At 40.4% G+C, this 23,541-nt stretch overlaps 2 protein-coding genes across 5 annotated transcripts in view; one reads left to right on the plus strand and one right to left on the minus strand.

The window, feature by feature from the left end:
- Nucleotides 1-23,541, plus strand: part of RIOX2 (ribosomal oxygenase 2) — a 365,565-nt gene that overhangs the window by 51,860 nt on the left and 290,164 nt on the right. The gene's annotated exons all lie outside the window — the stretch shown is intronic.
- The window catches only part of PRKCI (protein kinase C iota), a 48,271-nt gene that overhangs the window by 10,817 nt on the left and 13,913 nt on the right, over nucleotides 1-23,541 (minus strand). For 2 of the 4 annotated variants that reach the window (XM_007529806.3, XM_060172090.1), the window contains exons 3-15: nucleotides 23,291-23,380; nucleotides 20,900-20,950; nucleotides 16,774-16,859; nucleotides 15,201-15,341; nucleotides 13,734-13,788; nucleotides 12,911-12,969; nucleotides 8,873-9,049; nucleotides 7,844-7,941; nucleotides 6,847-6,933; nucleotides 5,763-5,898; nucleotides 4,252-4,339; nucleotides 3,161-3,286; nucleotides 1,902-1,981 (exon numbers count right to left, since the gene is read on the minus strand). In XM_007529806.3, coding sequence (XP_007529868.1) covers nucleotides 1,902-1,981; nucleotides 3,161-3,286; nucleotides 4,252-4,339; nucleotides 5,763-5,898; nucleotides 6,847-6,933; nucleotides 7,844-7,941; nucleotides 8,873-9,049; nucleotides 12,911-12,969; nucleotides 13,734-13,788; nucleotides 15,201-15,341; nucleotides 16,774-16,859; nucleotides 20,900-20,950; nucleotides 23,291-23,380 — 1,274 coding nt within the window. Of the gene's footprint in view, nucleotides 1-1,901; nucleotides 1,982-3,160; nucleotides 3,287-4,251; nucleotides 4,340-5,762; nucleotides 5,899-6,846; nucleotides 6,934-7,843; nucleotides 7,942-8,872; nucleotides 9,050-11,631; nucleotides 11,763-12,910; nucleotides 12,970-13,733; nucleotides 13,789-15,200; nucleotides 15,342-16,773; nucleotides 16,860-20,899; nucleotides 20,951-23,290; nucleotides 23,381-23,541 lie in introns of those variants that run through there. The other 2 variants (XM_060172089.1, XM_060172091.1) reach the window with 2 other exon arrangements.

Raw genomic sequence — 23,541 nt, forward strand, 5'->3', positions numbered from 1 at the left:
CACACACACACACACACACACACACACACGAAGAGCAGGGGCTCGAACTTGGTATCTTGTGCATGGTTACATGTGTGATTAACCAGCTGTGCCACTACCCGACCCCTGAATTTCTTACTTATTAAAATTCACGATCACCTATTCACTAAGTGTGTGTCAATCTGTTTTCTCTCCTAACATTCATTCAAAGCAAAATTCATGACTGCCACCACCGTGTGAAAATATAAGGTATGGATTTGACTTCTGGCAGCCCCTCCTCTCACGCCCATTCTTAATGCAAAGCTGCTGAAATCTGTTAGTTCCTGAGCACTACAGGTGTCTTTCCTTACTCATTAATAGACCCCTTTAATCATCCCCGAGTTCCTGGCAATAAGGTGGTTCCTGTGGACGTCTAAACAGCTTCAGGATGGGGACCAGCTGCCAGAATCCCCTCCAGAGTGGCTGGAAATGGAATTCAATAGCCAGTGGTCAATTATTTAAACACCCATGTCTACATAATGGCTCCTCCATCAAACAATATTACTAGGAGCCAGGTAGCAGTTGCACCCAGTAGAGTGTACATACTGTCATGCACAAGGACCTGGGTTTAAGCCCTGGGATCCCATCTGCATGGGGCTAGCGTTCGAGAGTGGTGGAACCGTGCTGCAGGTGCCTCTCCTTCTGTCTCCCACCTTCCTTCTCAATTTCTCAGCCTCTATGACCAAAAGGTGGGGAGGAGGGGAGATGGCCACCAGGAGCAAGATTCTTTGTGCAGGCTCCAAACCCCAGTGATAACCCTGGTGGCAATTACACACACACACACACACACACACACACACCTAAACTAAGGGGTTAGGAAAGCTGTTTGCTTGTTTTTTATTATTCTTAGAAATAATCCACAAGCTGGGGTGGGGTTGTGTACTCCAACTCCGCGTGGATAGAAGATCCTGTGCGCAGCACTATTCCGACCCTGGTTGTGCGGCCTTTATAGTATTTGTCTCTGGTGTGTGAAGTGAGGAGTCCGGTGGGACTGAGCCCCTGAACTTGTGGGATCTGTCACTGGTTCGGGACAGTCAGAACGACAAATGAGCAGTGGGATACCCTTTGCTACCTGAAGAGTGGAAAGGCTGGCTGCTGGTGCAAAAAAAACCACCAAATCACCTGGTGTTAGAAGGTGCTGTGAATGGGCAGGGGTAGATGGCGTAGTGGCTATGCAAAGAGACTCTCATGCCTGAGGCTCTAAAGTCCCAGGTTCAATCCCCCGCACCACCACAGGCCAGAGCTAAGTAGTGTTCTGGTGTTTCTCTCTCTCTCTCTCTCTCTCTGCATCTCTCTCTCAAAAATAAATAAATAAATAAATAAAAATGAACACTAAAAAAAAAAGAAAGAAAAGTGTAGACTCATCATCTTAGATAAAACCCAAATCTCTTCTCGCCCACAAGAAATGAATGGAATGACAAATTGTTTAAACAGTCAGCAACAACATTTCATTTCTGAATTTTAACTAACAATAAATGTAGGGTTTTCCACATAAGAATTTATAGGAGACACCATTTCCCAAATGTTCAACAGGGAAAGTGATTCTAAGAATAATGATTCAAATAATGATGATGATAATAATGACAAAGAGAATAACATACTAAAGCGACTCCCACAGAGGTTATGTTTCCTTAATGGAATACCTGGTATATATTGTTTTCATTAAAGAGACAACATATAATACATAGTCAGACATCGAATTAGATTGCTAAAATGTAAAGACAACTCACCTCAGGGTCAAATGACTAATTCTTGAGTGAACTGACAGACTTCAGATCTAACCAAAAAGTCCTACTGGAACTGCACACTGCCTGAATCTTTGCTTGCCCATTTTGTGTATAAAGAGAAAACTCACTCAAGATTTGTGTACATGGTTTATATACCTTGTTGAGAAAACTCTTCAGGACACTTGCAGCTTTTACAGACAGAGAACGTGGTATGCGGATTTGTTTTTCCAAGATAACTAGAAAGGAAAAAAAAAAGATGGCTTTAAGATATCCTAGTAGAAAAAATAAGATACACATTCACTACCTAAGGGGAGACAGATAATGGTTCTGCAAAAGGACTGAAGCCAAGCACTCAGAGACTGGGAGCTCCAGCAACAAAAAAAAAACTTGCTTCTGACCAACAGCAGTCAGGCTGCGCAGGGTTCTGACTGTGAGAGGGAGTAAACTGGCTCCTGACCTTGGATGAGAGTGTGCTGAAGTGGTGGGACCCTCCACAGCGGCAGGGGATTTCCCAGACCAGACTGGTCTGCCCCCCACCTAAGGTAGATACTCAGGAGGTGATTTGCAGCAGCTGGCAGCTAAAAGGTAAACGGAGTCCTGTTTCTTCAAACACAACTGCCACCTAGTAGCAAATCCCCATGGCTTGAATTCAGACTGAAATCTTACAGAGAAGCCATATATATACACACTGCATAGAGTTAAAAACAACTCCCAGGGAATATAATAAGAGACAGAACCCACAACCCCACCATCTAATACTCAAAACAAGTGAAATCTTGTAACTACAATAATAGTACCACTTGCTGGCTCAGTAATAACCAGCAAAATAAATGCACAGAGAAATAGCAAAAATAAACTTCAGAACATGACCACTCAAAAAGAAATTATCTGCCTGCTGTACTGTTTGTATTCTCAAAGGGTCCCTTCCTCTCCCCTTTGAATCACCTTCTTGCCCTTTCCCCTTATTGGCCTTGGTCTTATGCACTCTGACTCATGTGAAGACTCCTCTCTGGCACAGGATTTTTTATCTGAAGCAACCGCTCTATTAGGTTTTGTGTGAAACAGTAGTGGGCAAATCTCTCCAAAGACCAATGGAGGATGTAGCAATGAAGGAAATCAAATCCTCATGTTTTCATGTGAAGTACAGAGTTCAGATTATTCTTTTTCTCTCAAATATTTTATTTATTAATGAGAGGGATAGGAGGACAGAGTAAACACCAGATAGCACTCTGGTACATGTGCTGCCAGGGATCAAACTCAGGACCTCATGCTTGACAGTCCAGCACCTTATCCATTGTGCCACCTCCAAGACCATGATTTTTCATTCTTCCATTTACTCAAAGCAAGCCAGAGCCACCCTTTTTGTGTTTTAGTAGTAGCCACCTGCAGAGAATCTGTGGAAAGCTCTGACTTACCTTGGAAGAGATAGTCCTCTGTGTTTTGATCGGGGTTGTCAGAACTCCCAACAATATCAAATGGGGACCTTCCTGCCATCATCTCAAACATAAGGACTCCCAGAGCCCACCAGTCCACGCTGAAACCTTGAGAACAGACATTTTAATGCAAGAAGTGATTCACTTTGCATTCCTGAAAGTCAGGCAGTTGCAGTTTAACATGTACCAAGAAAATAAATGATTAAAAAGTGACATCTAATGGTTGGGGGAGATAGCATAATGGTTGTGCAAACAGACTCTCATGTGAGACCCTGAGGTCTCAGGTTCAATCCTCTATACCACCGTAAGCCAGAGCTGAGCAATGCTCTGGTTAAAAAAAAAAAGTAACTGGGAGTCGGGCGGTAACGCAGCAGGTTAAGCGCATGTGGTGCAAAGCGCAAGGACGTGCATAAGGGTCCGGTTTGAGCCCCCGGCTCCCCACCTGCAGGGGAGTCTCTTCACAGGCGGTAAAGTAGGTCTGCATGTGTCTTTCTCTCCCCCTCCTCTCTCCATTCCTCTCTGTCCTATCCAACAATGACGACATCAATATCAACAATAATAACTACAACAATAAAACAACAAGGGCAACAAAAGAGAATAAATAATTTTTTTTAAAAAAGTAACTATCCCACCAGGCAGAAATGAGTGTTCACCAGCAAGGGGAAGCAGCTAAGGTACCTCTACAAACATGGAGAATCAAACACAGGTTTCTTTTCCGCAGTGCTTAACAATCCGGGTTTAAGCCCCCAGTCTCCATCATCAGGGGGAAGGCTTTGTGAGTGGGGTAAAGCAGGGCTGCAGGTGTCTCTGTCTCTCTCCCTCTTCCCTCTTGGTTTCTGACTGTCTCTATCCAGTAAATAATAAAGGTAGACTGAGAGCTTGAACCCAGATCCTTGTGTGTGCTCTACTGGGTACACCACAACCCAGCCCCATTAAAAAGTAATCCTGAAAATTGTATCCCCAAATACTGCCAGTGTGCTAAACTGTCTCCAATTTCAGAGTTTGGTGGTGGGGTCAGGTGTCCATGTAGGTTTTAAGGGGTGAAGTAGTTATAGCACCCCTTTATTGATTACCATAATCTTCTCCTCGTAAGATCTCAGGAGCGATGTAATTGGGAGTGCCACAGAAGGTACTGGTTGTGTCTCCGGGCCGTAATCCTTCCTTTAATATAAAAAGAAAAAAAATAAGGACAACAGCAAATTTTTTTTTAAGTAAATTAAGTTTTTATTTATTTATTTTCCTTTTTGTTGCCCTTGTTGTTTAACATTGTTGTGGTTATTAATGTCGTTGTTGTTGGATAGGACAGAGAAATGGAGAGAAGAGGGGAAGACAGAGAGGAGGAGAGAAAGACAGACACCTGCAGACCTGCTTCACCGCTTGTGAAGCGACTCTGCTGCAGGTGGTGAGCCGGGGGCTCGAACTGGGATCCTTACGCAGGTCCTGGAACAGCAAATTTCTGTTTAAATTCATCTCTTGTCTATAAACTCAGCCTGTGTTGTTAACATATTACAAGGAGACATCATGGGCTAGGGAGGGAACATAGTGGTTATGCAAAAAGATTTTTAATCCCAGGTTCAGTCCCCAGCATCACCATAAGCCAGAGCTGAGTAGGGCTCTGGAAGGAGCCCAGACACACTGGGCGTTGGTACATCTGGTTAAGTACATGTGTTACCCACCAAGGTAACAAGGTGCAAGTACCATTCAAACCTCCCAGTCCCCACCTGAAAGGGAAGAGCCATGGTACAGGTTTCCTTCTCTCTCTCTCTCTCCCTTCCCTCACAATGTCTCTATCAAATAAAGTTAAAAAAAAAAGGAAAGCATATTAATTAATAACTGCTTTTATTATTAAAATCCAAGGTTGCCATTAACTGCTTAAGGAAAATCTGTCTTCCTTGGATGCTAGTAGAGTCAGTTAAGAGGGAAACTGAGGGGCTGGGTGGTAGAGCACCTGGTTAAGCACACACATTACCATGTACAAGGACCGAATTCAAGGCCCCAGTCCCATTTACAGAGGGGAAGTTCACAAGTGGTGAAGCAGAGCTGCAGGTGTCTTTCTCTCTCCTCCTCCCCTCTCAATCCTATCAAAATAAATAAATAAATAAATAAATACTTAAGAGTGAACTGAAGTGGCCTGGAAGGGGGTACAACTGGCAAAGCACTAGATCCTTCAGGTCCCAAGTTGGACCCCTTAAATAAATCTTGAGTCATAAGATCAGGAGATACAAATCTGGGGGACCCAACTGCTGTATGCTATACCATGGCAAGGGTGGAAACACACCAGTGACAAGAGACAAAGTACTACTAGCAAAGTCCTTGAGAAAAAGTTCTGATTCTGATGTATTTCTAAAAGCATCCTGAAAAAAGTTAACAATCACTCCCAAGTCTTTAAATGGAAAAGTCACTTAACTAAAACAATTCCATGACTTTTCTTTTAAACTGGAGCATTGCACAGCTCTGGCTTATGGTGATGATGGGGACTGAACCTGGGATGTTGGAGAGACAGCCCTGAAAGTCTTTTGCATAACCACTGTGCTATCCTATCCCCCATCCCAAGACCTTTCAATTAACTAGACATTTCCTTCACCTTACACATGCCGTAGTCAGTGAGTTTGATGTGTCCTTCAGAATCCAGCAATACATTGTCCAGTTTCAAATCTCTGTAAATTATCCCTCGTTCATGAAGATAATTTAATGCTAGACTGATTTCTGCAGAATAAAATCTAAAATAAAAAAGGAGAAACGGTGTATCTTCTACCTATTCATTTGATGCTAGTAATCATATTTCCAAGAACTATACCTTAAGTAGAATAATACTCCTGGCATAATATATTTCAAGACATTGAGGTCCAATTCAAATTATAGTCATTTGTTCTAAACTCTTAAATTAAAAATATTTTATTTAGCTCAATAAAATGTAACTCAAAAAATTTACTAGATGGAGGTCAGATGGTGGCACACCTGGTTGAGCGTACATGTTACAATGCACAAGGACCCAGGTTCGAGCCCCTGACCCCCACCTGCAGGGGGAAAGCTTTACGAGTGGTGAAGCAGGGCTGCAGGTTTCTTGTCTCCTTCCCTCCCTGTCAACTCTCTTCCACCTCAATTTCCAGCTGTCTCTATCTAATAATTAAAGATAACAAAACAAAAAAAAAATTAGATGAAGGAACACTGTGCCTGAAACTTCAATTTCCAGTGTAGAATTCACTAGTCACACGTGACCATTAAAATTAAAATTAATAAAAATTAAACAAAATGGCGATTGTAAAAGCAAGCAATGAAAGAACAGTCAAAATTACATAATGGTTCCTAGGAATAGCAGTCTTCTGATGACAAACTCAAATAGAGATCACCACAAACCGGACAACATCAAGTCCTGCAAATACATCAACTTTGTCAAAATACTTTTTAAGTAATTGAATTGTGTAGACCAAAGGCTTCCTTTTCAACTCTGTTGGCATTTTTAAGTGGTTACTATTACTTGTGATGTTCTATATTTGTGCTACACAGTATAATACAAGCTTACTTAGTTTGGTCTCTGTGTGTCTTGCAAAGAATTAACAAGCACCAAGTAAATGACTTACCTGGTATTTTCAACCACAGGCACAGAGAATGTCCCCCACAGTTTCCCTCCCCAAATTCAAGACTGACAGTAAATGAAGAAAACTCACCTAGCATGTTCTTCGGGAAGCTTTCTTTGTCGCTGCATATGAAACATAAGATCTCCTCCATTTACATACTCTATAACAAAGAACAATCTAACACAGGAGAGAACATGTGAGAACAAAGCAGTGTGAACTGCTTTTCCACAACTACAGAAGCCAGTCACAGCATATATGACTGATCTTTAAAAGTTCCAAGGCTTTGGTAGGAACAAAGGGTAGCAGAGTAAATAAGTCACAGTGCAAGAAAGTAGAACAAGCATATACTTCTGTAACCTATTATTTCTATTCCAACACACTCGGCTTACAAAAGTCATGTACTCTCACCCCGATTCTAGCATTTGCATAGAAAATCATTTCAGCTTTACTTAAGACAAAAAACCCACTCCCCTCCCACACCCTCTTAGCCTCTAAGAATCTACCAAAAACTAGAATCTATATTTCAAAGGCTAGAGCTAGGGGGAAGCACAACAGGTGACGTGTCTACTGTGAAGATGGCAAGAACTCTGAAGTAGTCCCCAAAGCAGACAAAGGGGGTGGATGAGAAAGACAGAACCCAGAAGAAACTTAAGGAGCTAAAAAAGTAACGGTATAGATAAAGGCCCCCTGACCACAGGTGAAAATCTGGCAAAAGCTAAATTAGTCCTTCTGCCGAGGAAAATGGCGCTCCTTAATTCCTTTGCTGTGAATAGCATTTGATTCACCTGCTGCCACCAATGGCTAGAATGGTGAGTCTTGAAGTCAGCTGTACATAGAAAAATAAACTCTACAGTTAAAGAAAAATGTTCAGGGGTTAGATTTGTCATAATTATCTTCTTGTGTTTTGACCTAAAGCAAGACATTTCCCAGTGGCAATGCAAGGTCAAACTAGTGTTCCTGACTGGAGTATGATAAGCACTGGCACTGCTGTTTGTCCTCATGATTTTAGTCCCAGGAAACCACAGCAGTGACGGACACACTAAAATGTGTCAAGTCTGACAACCCCTCCACTGTATTTTCATCTTACCTGCTTTCGGTTTGAAAGCAAGAATGTAGCCCAACAAGAAAAGGATGGTTGGATGCCTGCTCAAAAACATGCTTCTCTGTCTGTACCCAGTCAATATCCTGTTTTGAAATATGAAGGAAATCTGTGTCAGACAGAATTACCAGTAAATGTGACTAGGAAACTCAGCAAACCAATCACCACAAACACAATTATTAAATAACTAAGCTAAATACCAAACCGTAGATAACCATGAAACCATTTACTTATAGAGAAAGACCACTGCTAAGTCTCATTTTATAAAATGCCCTAGGGAACATTTACAAAGCTCAAGCACATTTCCCTAATCTTCTTCTTCTTCTTCTAGCGTTTGCCCTTCTTCCGTAGCCAGTCAACAGCATCAGGTTGAGCCTGATGTAAAGTTTTGAGACCTCCTTTGAATCTGGAGAGGTGGCAGTCGTTGACTATGTGGGTCATAGTCTGTCTGGAGCCGCAGGGGCAGTTCGGGTCGTCTCTGGCTCCCCAGCGATGGAACATAACGGCGCACCGGCCATGGCCTGTTCCATAGTGATTGAGGAGGGCCCAATCATAACGTGCTAGGTCAAAGCCGGGTTGACGCTTGCAGGGGTCTGTGATGAGGTGTTTGTTCTTTACCTCAGCTGACTGCCAACTGTTTCCAAGAGTCTGGAACAGAGAAGTTCAGTGTAGGCGTAGGAGACCAGATTGGATGACGTCAAGCGTTGGACAGGGTGGGCGAAGATATCCGCATATATTTCCAGGTCTGGTCGAGCGTAGATGTGGGAAATGAACTTAGATGATGCCGCATCCCGACGAATATCTGGCGGGGCGATGTTGCTAAGAACTGGCAGCCATTTCCCTAATAATAATCTGGCTTGCTTTTTTTTTTTTTTTAAGATCTAGTAATCACCAGGCTACTTAAATAGTTTGAAGTACACGCTTAGAAAAGTAAAATGCAGTAATAAGCACTGACATTTGCTCGGAAATGTTATACTTCAATTTGAACAGCTGTGAAATAAGTACTGCTGGCCTTACCTCATCATCGTTGACGAGCTCTTTTTTCACAACCTTCATGGCGTAAATACGATCTGTTTTTTTTAATCGTACTAGCAGGACCTTGGCATAGCTTCCTCTTCCTATCACCCGGAGCAAGTCAAAGTCCTGAAGACCTAAGCTGGAGGAAGCCTTGCCACTCTCTCTCGTGTTCATTGCCTGTTGAAGACATTCACACCGGAAGAAAATGCTGTCACACCATGTTCCTAAAACCAAGTTATACCTGCAGTGTTTTTTGTTTTTTTAAAATATACCCTGATGTGAACTAAGAATTCTTCCAAGCAGTAACTACTCAAAAGGGTGAATGAATTTACAAAGTGTGGTCAGAGATGTGGAAAGGGAACTGAAATCTGACAAGTGCTAAGTGGTGTCTTGAACACGAACTGGTAACTTGAACTTGGGGTAACGAAGACACAAGAATAACAACAAAATGGTATCAAACTGGCAATTGAGAAATTGAAGATGCCCCTGACAGAAAGGATAAAGAGTAAATCTGACAGATTGTTGAGATACTGAGCTTGGCATTATATATTGGAGTTAGAAGTCACACTGAGACACTAAGAAAAAAAAAGAGAGACTTATGTTAGGGAGAGATACAAAAGATTAACAAACCTCTCTATAGGCTCAATGGGGTGGGGGGGGCGGCATGATAAAGAGAACCAAAAAAGTGTGAAATTACAACTGCTATGATAAAATCTCAAAGGATAATGAGAGTATATGAACACCGGAAATGCAGATAAATTGGATAGCCTAGAAGTGGATAGATATGTTCCTGGAGTCATACCTCCTTCAAAGACTGAGCCAGGAGGAAATAAATAGCCCGAACAGACCAATCATTAGCACAGAAATCAAACTGGTCATCAAATGTCTGCTGAACAACCGAAGTCCACATCTGGCATTTCACTAAGGATTTCTACAGAGCTTACAGAGAGGAACACCAACTCTGTTCAAACTCTTTCCAAAATTTTACAAGGGGTGGACACACAAACCAACTAAGACATTCTACAAGGTCATCATCATTCTGATCCTCTAAACAGGGAAAGACAATACAAAAAAAGAAGGCTATAGCGTTTCACCACTGATGAAAATTAATACAATAATCCCCAACAACAACAAAAATACTTTCAAGTCATAACCAACAACACAGCAAGAGAATAATGTAGTAAACACCACTGGGACTCATCACAGGGATGCAAAACATGTGAATCAATCTCACACACAAAACACCTAAAGATTAAAACCACAAATTCATCAATGGATGCTAAAAAAGATTTCCTGTGAACCATTTATGATTAAAAAAAAAAATCTTTAGTAAATAAAAGAAAAAAATCTTCAACACAGTAAATGCCAGATAGAGTGGACCCAGTGCTAACATCATACTCAAGTGGGGAAAACTGAAAGTTTTTCCCTAAGATCTGGAGGAAGACAAGGATATTGACTCTTACTACTATGGTTCAATACAGTCCAACACAGTCCTGGAAATCCTCACCCGAGTAATCAGGCAAGAACCAGATACAAACGAATAAAATGTGGAAGAGAAGTAGTTCAATGCCATTGCTATTTACAGACGACAGGATAATATACACTGGAGTCTATCAAAACAAATAAACTACTAGAAGCTATAAATGCAATAAAGTGGCAAGTAAAAAACCAATATATACATGTATCTGTTGTATTTCTTCTTCTTTTTAACGAGAGCACTGCTCAGCTCTGGCTTATGGTCATGTGGGGACTGAACCTGGGACCTTGGAGCCTCAGGCACGAGTCTCTTTCCATAACCATTATGCTACATACCCCTGGCCTGCTGCATTTCTATACACAAACAATATAATCTTGTAACTTTCCCTAAGATAAAATCTAACAGATTTTTAATAGATTTCAGTAAATCTAACAAAGAGGGGAAAATGATGAAAACCTCTATGATGAAAACCAGAGGACATTATTATGGCACAACAAAATGGAAGAATATTCCTAGATCATGGATGGAAGGAGTAAATATTGTTAGGATGTCCATTTTATCTAAAGCAAGTTATAGATTCAATACTATCTTCTCAAAATCCCAACGGCATACTTTAAGGAAATAAAGCAAACAAATTTAAAATTTGTGTGGAACTACAAAAGACCATTAACAGCACAAGGCATTCTAGGACAAAATAGAACACACAAACAAACCCACAGGTATCATGCTCTCTGACTCAAAACAACAGTAATCAAAACAGTATAGTTCTGGAACAAAAACAGGTACCAGACCAGTAGGACAGAACAGAGAGTTCAGAAACAAACCGACACATACATGAACATTTAATATGACAAAGGATCCAAAACCATTTTATGGGGAAAAAAAAGGCCTCTTCAGCAAGAGGTCTTGGGGAAAACAGAACAGCCACATGCCACACACCCACATTAAAAGATTCTGATATGAGATCCGAAACTATAAGATATATGGAGGAAAAACCAGTGAAATACTGTAGGAACCATATCAGAAGTGTATTTGGGGACAACTCCAATGATAAGGGTAACTGAAGCAATAAATGTAACTACATCAAAGTTTAAACCTTGCTTATATCTAAAGTAACTACAACAAAGATAACAAACAGCAAGCATTTGAACTTAAAAAAAAAATTGAACAGAAGATCTGAATAGACACTTCTCCAAAGAACACACACATATGACACACAGCCATATAAAGGCTCAGGAATCAATTAATAGAGAAATGCAAATTAAAACCACAATGATACCACCTCACAGCAGTGAGAATGTCCTACATCAAAAAGATTGGAAACGGTAAGTGCTGGCGAGGATGTAGAGTAAAAGGAACTCTGGTACACTGTTGGTGGGAATATAAACTGGTGCAGCCCCTATGGAAAACAGCATGGAAAGTCCTTTAACAAGTAACAGTGGAGATACCATGTGAAACTTCAACACCAGTGCTAGGCATTTATCTCTAAAGGACATGAAAACACTAAGTGAAAGGCTAGACGCCCCGACCCCCGCCTCTCCCAAGTTTACAGTCGCACTGTTCATAACAAGCACAATACAGAATCAACCTAAATACCCCATCAACAGATAACTAACTGCATGATGAAGAAGTTATGGGATAAAGAGTCAGTGGAATACTGCTCAATCATTTAAAAAGATGACTCTGTTATTCAGGACAAAACGATGGAATGGGGAGTGATTATGTTAAGTGAAAAGACAACCACTGGATAGTTTCATTCCAACATGGAATATAGATAATGAAAACAAACAACAATCACTAAGAATAACCAAATGGACTACTTTTTGGTGGAGCTGGGACTTCACACACATGGGAGTTTACCACTGTGATCACTTTTTTTCCCCATTTATAGAGAAAAGGAAGACACCACAGCACCAGAGCTTCCTCTGTTACCATGGCACTTCTTATGTGGTGCTGGGCTCAAACCTGTGCATGGCAAAGCAGGCAGTCACCCAGTGAGCTCTCTCTTCAGTCCCAAACCGACTTGTGGATATAAAGACTACAGCAGTTTTCAAGGGGTCACAGGGTGGTGGGTAGTTAGGAGGGGATGAGTGGAGGTTTCCATTTGATGAGGTAGCCCAGGGCCATGGGTGGTGGATGTGGATTTTATAGACAGGCACACATGATATACACTTACATGTATGTGTGTGTGAGAGATATTAACCCCCTAAAATATACCACTGATTTTAGCCCTGAGAAAAAGTCAGACCAAAAAAAAATGGCAATGAAGATGTTCAGTTACTTATGCTTTAAACATAAAATAAAAGGATACACCAGGTATTCAAGACATTATAGTAACACTATAATTTTCGATTATGCTATCTTATAATGAAATTAAGTCATTCTACTGATTATTTCCTCATTTAAAGTAATAATTATTAGATGGAAATTCTGAAATCATTAAATTACTGCATACTGCTTTAAATCTAAGGAAGTCAGCTTGTCATATTGTTAAAATGTTAAATCTTGTTAAAAAAAAAAAAAACTGATGGCATAACGTATAGTAAGACAAATTATCTTACCTCCTTTTCTTCACCAACTTGATCCAAACTTTCATGACTTGAAGGATTATATGGAATGACTAAAAACCAAATCCCAAACAGGGGAAAAAGAAAAAGACACAACATCCATCAGACAAGTCTAAGATAAAAATTTTCTCTTGATTCAATTTTTTCCCCTTTTATTTCTGAGTAAGTTTCCAACATTTACAATTAAACATTTGTCCCACTAATAACAATGTACATAAATATGCATGAGCAAGCACTTTATTTTTAATGAATGTAAAGAGAATAGAAGCAGGGCAGTAGTGCACTTGGTTGAGCATACATGTTACCACATCAGACCGGGTATCAAGCCCCCAGCCCCCACCTGTGGGGGGGAGCAGTGCTGCAAGTGTCTTTCTGTCTCCATCCAATATATAAAGAAGAGGAACTTGACTGCATTCTATCCTTTCAGAAAAACCTCAGTCTTCCTTTGCTTGATTTAGGCCAAATCACGCTGCTCTGCTCCTTTCAATTGCTTTCCAAATTTCCCAATACATATTTAAGATTTTATGTCTATCTCTAATTTTAACTAACATGGTCCCATTTAGAATCTTCTATTCTGAATCTCCCATATCTTTACAAAATTTCTATTTCTAATCATAAAACTTCTGATGGCAGAACTGGTATAGGTCAAGATGAAAAAACTAGGTTTGCTGACCTTAAATGGGTCTCAAAAACTGAGTTGCCCTGGTTATCTACCTGGGAAGCATTCATGTTTTTCAGCTTGGGAAAGATGTGCTAAATAGAAGTCTTTAAATGACACTTAGTGAATGAACAATGTTCACACTAGCAACATGCTCACCTGTCTGCGGGTGATCAGAATGAAGGGATGTCTGGTCCATGGACATCATGGGCTCCTGCAAATATTTCCAAAGACACATTAGTAAGCTAGTGGATTCTTTTTAAATCCTCATAGCTCTGTGGATCCAGAAACAGTACTTCAATGAGCTCCAGCAGAAATAAATTGAAATGTGAATAAACTACAACTTAAAAAGTGGAAATTGTGCTAAGAGGACAGCATGGTGGTAATACAAAAGGACTCTCAGGCCTGCGGCTCAAGTCCCAGGTTCAAGCCCCAGCACCATAAGCCAGAACTGAGCAGTTCTCTGGTGTGTACACACACACACACACACACACACACACACACACACACACACACACACACACACACCACAAAGAAGGTATTACAGTGGTATAATCACTCTAGAAGGTAATTTAGAAAGATGCATACAAATATTTTTATGCATATTTAAATTTATCAGCTTATTCCCAAGTTTTTAAATGGGAAGTCACATAACTAAGACCATATTACGAGCTACGGAGACTTTTCTTTTAAAACAGAGCACTGCTCAGCTCTGGCTTATGGTGGTGCTGGGGACTGAACCTGGGACCTCAAAGCCTCAGGTATGAAAGTCTTTTGTCAAACCATTATGCTGTCTCTCCAACCCATTTCTTGCTTCTCTATCTGGGAGAAAAAAAAAATCAGTCTAGACTGACAAACTCCTGGTGAACACAAACAAAAATTTTATTTTGTCTTTACCCATAATCTATATTATTCTCTATGAACATTTTATTTACATATTTATAACACAAAGTAAATTTTTATTTTAAAAGGAAAACTTCTCAGCAATCACACTTTAAATAGCAAACATGAAACTTCTGATTATTCTTAACAAACCACTACTTAATATAGATGTTCAAGTATTGAGAGCTAGAGACTGAGTTTACCTTAAAGAGAAAAAAAAAAAATTCTACATGGTTCTCTCTAGACCTAGGCACACGATTTTTTTTCCTTAATATTTACTTATTCCCTTTTGTTGTCCTTGTTTTTTTTTAATTGTTGTAGTTACTATTGTTGTTGTTATTGATGTCACCGTTGTTGGATATGACAGAGAGAAATGGAGAGAGGAGAAGACAGAGAGGGGGAGAGAAAGATAGACTCCTGTAGACCTGCTTCACCACCTGTGAAGCTACTACTTCTCTGCAGGTGGGGAGCCAGAGGCTCAGACCAGGATCCTTACACCAGTCCTTGCGTTTTGTACCACCTGTGTTTAGCCCACCACGCTAGCGCTCGACTCCCAACACAAGATTTTCTAACAGGTAAAGCAGAGTAGTCAAACCCCCCACAAACAAATCTGTAGTTACAATTCCAAGATTCATGATACCTTAACTGACTGTAAAGTCTTTTTACCCACTCCCTACATTAGCCCTTGGTTCTAACAGGGCTACCAAACATGCTCTATTGCAAACATAGACAATCGTGTCTTACCGGTGGCAAGGAATGTCGCCCACATTCAATGGTGACGAGTTTGTGGCACTTCTTGTGAACTAGGAGTTTGCAGTTGATGCATTTATACCCTTGGCGTCCGAGCCCCCATATCCGATCAGTGCAGATGGCACAGTGAGCCCGCTGCAAACACACAGCAATGCAACAGCGGTTTACAAACAAAAAGGACCAGGGACATTTTCTAAGTTTCCTTATAATGTAGATAAAACAGCTTAATTCTTTTCATCATTTCCCCAAAGCAATGGTGGTGAAGAAAAAAGAGAAAAGTAGTCCAGGAGGTGGCACAATGGATAAGGCACTGGATTCTCAAGAATGAGGTCTTGAGCTCAATCCCCGGCAGCACATGTACCAGAGTGATGTCTGGTTCTTTCTCTCTCCTATCATTTCTCATAAATAAATTAATTAAAAAAAAATCTTTAAAAAGAAAAAAGAGAAAAGACAGGTTGCTTGAAGGAAACAGTGATATTGGCAATTACTATGTTTCCTGTCCAAGAATTTACAGTTTACACATCATTAAATTCAGAGCACTGAGAAGAGGGAAAGTAAATTTAGTCTGAAGATAGGATAACTTCCAAGCAAACATACGTTTCCCAGACTGTTCACAAGTCAAACAAAAGTCCTGCTCTCTGAAAAAATCCCTAGAGAGCCTGCTCATCTCAAAGCTTTCACATCAGTGCTTCTTGGAATAAGAGTTTGGGGGTTTCCAGGAGTGGCTTCTGCTGTTAGCAAACTTAGAACAGGGACTAGTCTTAGGATGGAATGGAGCTCATGTAGTTGTGACTAGTATTCTAAAACATGGACTTCTACAGACTGCTTTCAAAACCTGTTTAGGGGACAGGTGGTGCACCCAGTTAAGCACACACATTCACATTACAATGCTTAAGGACCTAGGTTCAAGCCCCTGGACCCCTCTTATGGGGGTGGGGGGAAGCTTCATAAGTAGTGAAGCAGGTCTGCCGGTATCTCTATCTTTCCCCCTCTCTATTTTCCTCTTCCCTTTCACTTTGTTTTTGTTTCTCCAAGGAAGGAAAGAAGACATGTTTATGACACATACAGCTATTTTATCTGAAGCAAATTCCTTTAACTGCCTTGCATCTCAGTCTCTTCATCTCTAAAATGGAACATGTACCTGGCTGGCAAAATATGTCTTGAGTAGTGCACTGCTTTGCCATGTCTGCAACCCAATTTCAAGCCCAGCCCCCACCGCACTGAAGGAAGTCTCTCTCACTTTCTGTCTGCCTTACTGTCTCTGTCTTTTTACAAAGTATCAAACAATGTCACTGTTAGGATTAAATGAGTCAGTATACTGACAGACTCTCCGTTTATCAAAATATCCAGTTAAAGTAGCTCATAATTAATCATCTGATCTGGAATATTATTAAGAGGGGATGCCATAAAAATTATCTCAGGACCACAGACATACACTTCCAGGCAAACAGAAGTGCTAAGTCACCCTACTCTTTCTAAAGCGAATGACAGGACTACCTTTTTTTCTAACAACAGAGGGAAATTATAAGATTTTCCAAATTGACAACACTCAACAAAGGGAGTCTACCCTGTTGAAACGTTTGGCTTGAAAAGTGTGGCCGTTCGCACAGTAAAGCTTCCTCCAACGTCGTGCCCCTCGGCGGTAGATGGATTCTGAAGAGGGAATAGAAGTGGGAAGGAGACAAGGAACAATTAAGAATAAAAATCGAATGTTATGCATGTACAAACTATTGTATTTACTGTTGAATGTAAAACATTAATTCCAATAAAGAAATAAATTATTAAAAAAAAAAGAATAAAAACCATTTTATAATTAAGTCAGTGATTTTGTTACTGATATTCACTGCCAGAAAAAGATACATTTAATGAAAATGCTAAAGTGAAAAAAATCAGAGGGACTAGAAGAAAATCAAGCCCAGCAGAGTGTAAATGTCTCATTAACTATTATAGTAAATTTTTTCCTGGGGGCGGCTCAACTACCATGCAACAATAAAGATCCTATGAATGGGCATTTCTTCAGCAAAGTTCTATTATCATTTGAAAGACAAAAAAGGGCAACTTTATTTTAAAACCAATTTAAGACAACAAAAAAGGAAAGATAAGAGCAATAAACACCAACATCCTTCACCTAGGTTTGGGTTGGGGAGATAACAATGATTTACAAGACTTTAGTGCCCTGAGGCTCTAAGTGTTGCAGGTTCAATCCCAAGCACAAGTAAACCAGAGCTGAGTAGTGCTCAGGTCCAAAAATTAATTAAAAAGCAAACAAAAGGGAGCCGGGCAGTAGCGCAGCAGGTTAAGTGCATGTGGCACAAAGCGCAAGGACCGGTGTAGGGATGCCAGTTCGAGCCCCCAGCTCCCCACCTGCAGGAGAGTCACTTCACAAGCTGTGAAGCAGGTCTACAGGTGTCTATCTCTCTCTCTCTCTGTCTTCCCCTCCTCTCTCCATTACTCTCTGTCCTATCCAACAATGACAACATTAATAACAATAACAATAAATACAACAGTAAAACAACAAGGGCAACAAAAGGGAATAAATATTTTTAAAAAATTTTTTAAAAAGCAAGCAAAGAAAAAATAAGGATATCCCTTCACCTACACTCATCAGTTATTAATAGATTATTTACAATTACTTTCTTTTCCTTCTCTATTCATATATACATTTTTTTTTCCCCAAATCATCTAAAAGTTGTAAAATAACACTTGACCTTTAAATACCTAAGTATCCATGACTTGTGACTGAGGACATTCCCACTTAACGACAAGAGTATCACCATATTTTAGAAATTAACAATAACTCAGTGTCACTTAATATACAGTTCATATGCAAAATTCCCTATCATCCAGAAAAAGTATCTTTATTAGATTTTTTTTTTTCTCTCCAGGATCCAAAAAAAGATTCAGGGATTACCTTTTTAAAAAAAAAAAATTATTTATTCCCTTTTGTTGCCCTTGTAGTTTTATTGTTGTAGTTATTATTATCGTTACTGATGTTGTTGGACAGGACAGAGAGAAATGGAGAGAGGAGGGGAAGTCAAAGGGGGAGAGAAAGACAGACACCTGCAGACCTTTTTCACTGCTTGTGAAGTGACTCCCCTGCAGGTGGGGAGCAAGGGGCTCAAACCAGGATCCCTATGGCTGGTCCTTGCTCTTTGCGCCACGTGCGCTTAACCCACTGCGCTACCGCCCGACTCCCCTCTATCATGTATTTAAAACCTTGCTTAAAATATTGTTTTCAGATCAAAACAAGCAAAACCTGGACAGCCATGTGCCGAAACAAACAGGCAATTATTTAATATCATACATAAAAAGTAATTAAAAATGGATTAGAGATTTGGACATAAGACCTAAAGTCAAAAAATACACAGAAGAAAACTTAAGTTGACGCAGTTCTGAGTGTTCAAGGGAGGGGCGGGATGGCCTTTGGAGACTAAAATAAGGAAAATGGGACATTAAAAAATTCTGTGCAGTTAAGCGCATGTGGCACAGAGCGCAAGAACCGGCCGTAAGGATCCTGGTTCCAGCCCCGGGCTCCCCACCTGCAGGGGAGTCGCTTCACAAGTAGTGAAGCAGGTCTGCAGGAGTCTATCTTACTCTCTCTCTGTCTTCCCCTCCTCTCTCCATTTCTTTCTGTCCTATCCAACAACAACAACATTAATAACAAAGGGCAACAAAAGGAAAAATAAATATAAAATTTTTTTTTTAATTCTGTCCAATAGAAGGAACCACAACAAAAAATGAAGTTAACCTACTGACTAGGAAAAGATATTCAGGCATCATACAAGGATTAATATTCAAATATATATGTTAAGGATTCGCAAGGGGCCAGGTGAGGGGGCTCACCTGATACATCACACATAATACCACGCTCCTCTGAGGACTGGGGCTCAAGCCCCCAGCCTCCACCTGCAGGAGAAAGGCTCCACAGGTAGTGGAGCAGTGCCACAGCTGTCTCTTCTATCTGTGTCTCTCTCTTCCTCTCTTCCTTCTATCATAAAAGGAAAAAGGGCTGCTAGAAGGTGTAGTCACACAGGCAGACAGCAATAAACCCAGGTGAGGACAACAGAAAAACTTGTATGACTCAAAACAACAAATAACCCAAATTAAAAAATGAACAGATGATTTCAAGTGGTGCTCCTCCAAAAGCACAGGCAGCCATAAGCTGTTCAGCTTTGCATATCACTATGGACATGCACAGCAAAACCACAGTGAGACATTACCGCAAACAGCCAAGAATGGTCTCAACATGTGCTGTTGAGGGTGTGTAGAAAAAAACTCGCAAAATGTCTAGCTTCATGGGGGGAATGGGACACAGACCTTTGGTGGTGGGAATGGTGTAAATATACACTCCTATTAAGTTATAGTCTCACAAATCACTTCAATTTATATGAGAGGGGAAAAATGGATTGTCTCAAAAAAAAATAAAAAAGGAAAAATAACTCATCCATACTTTTGGTGAGAATGTAAATTAGGGGAGTCAGGCAGTAACGCAGTGGGTTAAGCACAGGGTACAAGGTGCAAGGATGGGTGTAAGGATCCTGGTTTGAGCCCTGGCTCCCCACCTGCAGGGGAGTTGCTTCACAGGCAGTGAAGCTGGTCTGCAGGTGTGTGTCTCTCCCTGTCTTCCCCTCCTCTCTCCATTTCTCTCTGTCCTATTTAACAACAACAATAATGACAACAACAGTAAAACAAGGCCAACAAAAGGGAATAAACATTAAAAAAAGAATGTGTTAGTACAAATTGTGTGAAAAACAGTATGAAGATTCATTAAAGAACTGAAACTAGAAATACATGACTCAGCCTTACCACTATGAGGTATTTATCTGAAGAAAATAAAAGTATTGGGGCCAGGTGGTGGCGCACCTGGTTGAGTGTACATGTTACAATGTGCAAGGACCCAGGTTCGATCCCCTGGTTCCCAGCTGCAGGGGGAAGCTTCACAAGTGGTGAAGTAGGGCTGCAGGTGTCTCTCTGTCTCTCTCCCTCCCTATCACCCCCTTCCCTCTCGATTTCTACTTGTGTCTATCCAATTTCTACCTGCCTCTATCCAATAAATAAAGATAATTAAAAAAAAATTTAAGTATTAATCCAAAAAGACACACACATATATAAAATAACTTATACCCTTTTAGGTCACATTTATATAACTTATGCATTTTAGATCACAACAACAGACCAAACCATTGTTTGATTTAATTCACTTCATTTCACTGATGACTACTACTAGTTTAAACATTCAAAAGAAACTCCTACACTGAAGTGTTATGTCAGAAAAATCACTCTCAACTAGCACACACACACATACACATTTGTTATATAGATGTGTGTGTCAGTGAGTGTGGAGACACAATAAAGCAGACATGAAAATGTTTACACTTTTCTTTCAAATGCTCCACACACAATTGTGTGAGTCAACTGAGAACTGCCTAGTTTTGATCCAGCATAAGTAGTACGTTTGGAGAATGGCTGATATATTCTGGGTCTGACTAGAGATGACAAAAGAAACTAACTGAATTAAAACTTCCACTTCTAACTGTATGGGATTGTATCCCTGTTATCTTTTTAATCATTACTTTAGGCATTATTAAATCACTAATAAAAAAAAATAAAAATTCCACTTGTGATTTCTTTCCACTCATGCCACTGGGTTGCAAGCCATTCTCTCCAAAGACATAAAGCATAGGCACACTCACTGTCTTCTCCCGGACAGGGCATCCCAGGGCGCTCTGGCACACAAGGGAATACTAAAAGGAAACAAATGCAAGTTAGTGCAGCAAACTTCAAAAGCATCACACTGGGAAGAACCTAAGTATCTCAAGTATCAGAAACAACTCAAATTTCAAGGAGACCCTCTCTGACACAAGCTGGTCAGCATAAGGCCAGTGTTGGTTTCTTTCAAGGGCTCCATTTTAGCAAGGCTTGCCAAAGCAATTTTTAGGAATGCAAAACCCACAATCAATGCATTGGAAGCTCAAATTACTAATGTGTGCCTTTAATGTACCCCTTGTTGATTATTTCTTAAATCCCACTTCCCGAATAAACTTAAATCTTAAAAAAAAAAAAAAATTCCACTTCCCTTCCTTAAGTCATATCTGAACATTACTGCAGTTTTGTTCTAGGAAAATATGAAAAAAATCACAACTTCTCAAGCTCTGCAAGGATCTAGATAAACTAAAGATCCCTTCTAAGTCATTATATCACACTCTGAAGTTAAAAACCATTAATAAGTTCCCTCCCTCCCTTGTAGTGGCCAGAGGCTGGCTCCCTGTACAACGGTGGATTTACCATGCATAGGATTCCAAGTTTGATTCCCAGGACTGTATATGCTGGGGTGATACTTTAGTTCTTCCTCAATTCTTAATATATGACCAAATGCCTTTTTTTCTTTTTCTTTCTTGCCTCCAAGGTTATCACTGGTGCCTGCACCACTAATCCACTGTCCCTGGAGGTCAACTTTTTCCCATTGTTGTTGGACAGGACAGAGAGAAATGGAGAGAGGAGGGGAAGACAGAGTGGGGGAGAGAGACACCTGCAGACCTTGACTGCTTGTGAAACGATCCCCCTGCAGGTGTGTGTGGGGGTCTTTGGCTGGACCTTGCATTTCACACTATGTGTGTTTAACCTGGTGCGCCTCCTCCTGAACCTTTTCTTTTTAAACCACCCCCATTCTTTTTTTTTAAGAGTGAATATTTTAAACAGTGAAGTGGCACTGTGGATAAAAACAATGAACTTGGGTGAGGGAGATAGCATAATGATTATGCAAACAGACTTTCATTGCCTGAGGCTCTCTGGTCCCAGGTTCAATCTCCCATAAACCAGGGCTAAGCAGTACTATTATTAAGAAGAAAGGACAAGAAAAAAAAAAAAAAAGGAGAGGGAGAAAAGGAGAGGGAGAGTGAGGGGGAAGGAAAAAAAGGAAGAGTATTGTCAAAGGATTGCAGTATATTAAGTGGCACTAAAAAAATTTCAAGTAGTAACCTGTTAGAGTGAAAACAATACAGATTTCGAATAAACATACAGGGTTGGGTGGTAGTGCACTTGGCTGAGCACACGTTCCAACGTGCCAGGACTCAGGTTTGAGGCCCCAGCTCCCACCTTGTGGGAATGTCTTGCGAGTGGTGAAGCAGTGTTGTAGGTGTCTATCACCCCCCTTCCCTCTGGATTTTTGGCTGTCTCTATCCAATAATGGCAATAAAAATAAATAAAGTAAAAAGAAATTTGAGAATAAAATGACTACCTAGATTAACAGCTCTGATCTACAATACATTAGTTAAATAACTGCTGAGCTGAGACCTCCTCTTCTGTATCACACAGCCCATCTCAGAGTAGCTCACATTCAATGCACTCATGACTGTAGAGAGCTTTGCTGTTAATCCTTAAACTAAAGAAGGTATTTCAGAAACTTCACTTTTGTAGACCATTATTTTTATGAATTAAGAAAAGTATGGGGGCCGGGTGGTGGCGCACCTAGTTGAGCGCACATGTTACAACGTGCAAGGACCCAGGTTCGATCCACTGGTCCCCACCTGTAGGGGGAAAGCTTCATGAGTGGTGCAGCAGTGTTTCAGGTGTCTCTCTGTCTACCTATCACCCCCTTTCCTCTCGATTTCTAGCTGTCTCTATGCAATAAATAAAGATAATAAAAAAATTAAAAAAAAGAAAATTATTAAAGTGAGGAGGTAGCATAATAGTAATGCAAAAAGACTTTCATACCTAAGGATCCAAAGTCCCAGGTTCAAGCCTTGTACTACCATAAGCCAGAAATTAGCAGTGCTCTGGTAAATGGCTTTAGATTCTAATAGTCTCTCAATACTTAAATTTCAGCTAGTGGTCAGGGAGGTGGCACAGTGGATAAGGCCTTGGACTCTCAAGCATGAGGTCCTGAGTTCAATCCCTAGCAGCACATGTACCAGGCTATTCTTCCTTAGGAGTTGTGAATCCAAGTAATAATGATTATATAGCATAAGGCATAAAGAGTAAGGAAATGACATCAGGATTAAGTTTTTAAATGGTCAAGAACACAGTTATATAGCAAGAAGAAAGAACTGAAGGTCTTAAAGAATAAAAAATGACTAGTGCTTCACCATGAATCAGGAGTTCGGAATCCTTGTTGAGCTCATAAAGTCTAAAGGCTTCTTCTAACTCCAACTGAGATGATACCGTACACGGGTCTCCTAGAAAGTATAAAACATGAAGAAAGCTCATTTCTTAAATCCTCTAAGTATAATGAGAGGACACTTCCCATTACATGATAACCTTGAGAGGGAAAATGTGTGGGTCGGGGACAGATAGAGAACAAAGGTAACTCTTCAGATGGTACGACAATTCTGTTCTC

The sequence above is a fragment of the Erinaceus europaeus genome, chromosome 14, assembly GCF_950295315.1.
Source record: "Erinaceus europaeus chromosome 14, mEriEur2.1, whole genome shotgun sequence".
Taxonomy (NCBI): domain Eukaryota; kingdom Metazoa; phylum Chordata; class Mammalia; order Eulipotyphla; family Erinaceidae; genus Erinaceus; species Erinaceus europaeus.